Genomic DNA, 1861 nt, shown 5'->3' with positions numbered 1-1861 from the left:
GTGCGCAGGGCCGCCCAATGGGGCGCAAGCGACGCGGTATTTGAATCCTGGAACAAGGCTACAGCGTCGAAGATTCTCAGCGCTGCGGGCCGGGAGAGCAGCCCTAACGGCGCTTCGTACGCCAGTGCCCTCCCTTTTCAGTCCGTGTCCCTCCCTGGACCGGGCTGGCACTCTTGCTTTCCCCGTCCCTCATGGCGCTGCTCCGACGCCCGACGGTGAGTGTGTTCGGCGACCGCCCTCGGAGGCGAGTCCGTTGGCCCCACAGCTCCCCTGTCGCTTCTCTGATTTGCTCCGAGCTTCTCCGTCCCAACCTACGCTGCTTTTCTCTTCTCCAGAGCTCCCCGCTTCGCCCGCGTTCCTGGCCCTGCGGCGGCTCGTCTCCTGCCGGCCTCTCCCCGTCTGGATTCCGCCCTCCCTTTGCCCCTCCCTACCCCGGGGTGGGAGAAGTGTAGGAAAGCGCTTCCGAGAAGGCACCTGTCAAGTGAGCCCCCTGAGCACTGGGCCTAGTACTCAGCGAGCGATCCCCGAGTGCTCTTCATTGCCAGAGATTTATCTACTTACACGTTCCTAGGATTTCCCTCCCCCTTTCTTACAACTCCTTGCCAACTAAGGGGTCTGTGGTGGGGACTGGGAGGAGGACTGGAAGGGTTCTGTAGGCAGTAAAGTGTGCGTGTTTCATCAGGCAACTGCCAGGCTGTTTTTCAGATTGTTCACATTTCTTTTTCTATGACTTTCCCTTTTATTTCTGCAAGCTAAGTCTTCCAGGCTACGTTCACTATTCACTAATACATGGGTTTATCCCCTTAAAAAATTTATTTACTCAAATGTAATAGAGATTTTTGAATATAGTTTGGACCAACGTGGCAGACTGAGAGAAAAGGGTCCAAATTCATTTATTTCATCCTTGCAGAGATCAAAGTGTTACGGTGTTTTGGGTATTTTTCCTGTGGGCTTGAATTGTGCTGGGATCTACTTTTTTCTTTTGCTGAAAGCTGGAGGGCCCTGACACACCTGAGTTCCATCATCTTGGCTATAAGGTTAGATAAAAGCTGCCAATTTTCCTATCCAGATGAATTTAAATTTAGTCACATTAGCAGGCTTGTACCCATAAGCATTACATTTTCAAACACTTTTTTCAGATTGGTAGTTGCTGCTGGAAAAAATTGAGCAGCCTGACTTTTGAGAATCCTAATAGATTGAATATATTCAGCATTTAATTAATATCCTTTTGTGAATGTAAGTCCAACTGACAAGTAATTTTTTATGATAATGTATTCTATAACGTTATTTAATAGTGAAAACCTTTCTGTTCAGGGAAGGCTTAAGTTCCCTTGTCCCTCTATCCTGGTAGATCCACTCAAACCCCTTGTTGGGAGTTTTATTAGTCAGGACCCTGAACTCTGAGGGATAGGACATGCTAGTTTTTTGTTTTTTTCTTTTTTAATGAAATGTTTATCCTTTCTATAATAAGCTTTTTTTTTTTTGATATGAATTGCTTTTCCTAGCAAGTTTTATTTCTAAGCACATTATGTCTAAAGCAGGTTAAAGTCAACTGACAAGTTTTATTTCATACAATTCCCACCTTCCCTGAGTTTGGGAGCTAAAACTGTATTATCCAAGGAAACTACTTCCATTCTAAATATCCTTAATATAAGAGAAAATCCATTCTATGGCAACCTCATTTTAAAAAGCTGTAGTTCTAAAAGATCACGCATACAGGAGCATTTCTTATTTGTAAAATGGCATAAGAATCAAAGCTAGTTTAGGTTTTAAACATCTGGTTTTTAAACAACCAGATCTATTGTTAACTATTAATATTATAGCTTTATAATTTTTCATCTTTTTTTTTTTTTTTTTTTTT

At 43.7% G+C, this 1861-nt stretch overlaps 1 protein-coding gene across 1 annotated transcript in view; it reads left to right on the top strand.

Moving 5' to 3' along the window:
* CCNB2 (cyclin B2) overlaps positions 1 to 1861 on the top strand; it is a 20895-nt gene continuing 19034 nt past the window's right edge. The window contains exon 1 of the mRNA XM_026455075.1: positions 1 to 215. Within this exon, the coding sequence (XP_026310860.1) occupies positions 192 to 215 (24 nt within the window). The 5' untranslated portion in view covers positions 1 to 191. The remainder of the gene's footprint in view (positions 216 to 1861) is intronic.

This window comes from Piliocolobus tephrosceles, chromosome 6 (genome assembly GCF_002776525.5).
Source record: "Piliocolobus tephrosceles isolate RC106 chromosome 6, ASM277652v3, whole genome shotgun sequence".
Taxonomy (NCBI): domain Eukaryota; kingdom Metazoa; phylum Chordata; class Mammalia; order Primates; family Cercopithecidae; genus Piliocolobus; species Piliocolobus tephrosceles.
Note: the sequence above shows the minus strand (reverse complement) of the source record. Positions and strands in the feature narration are given on the sequence as shown.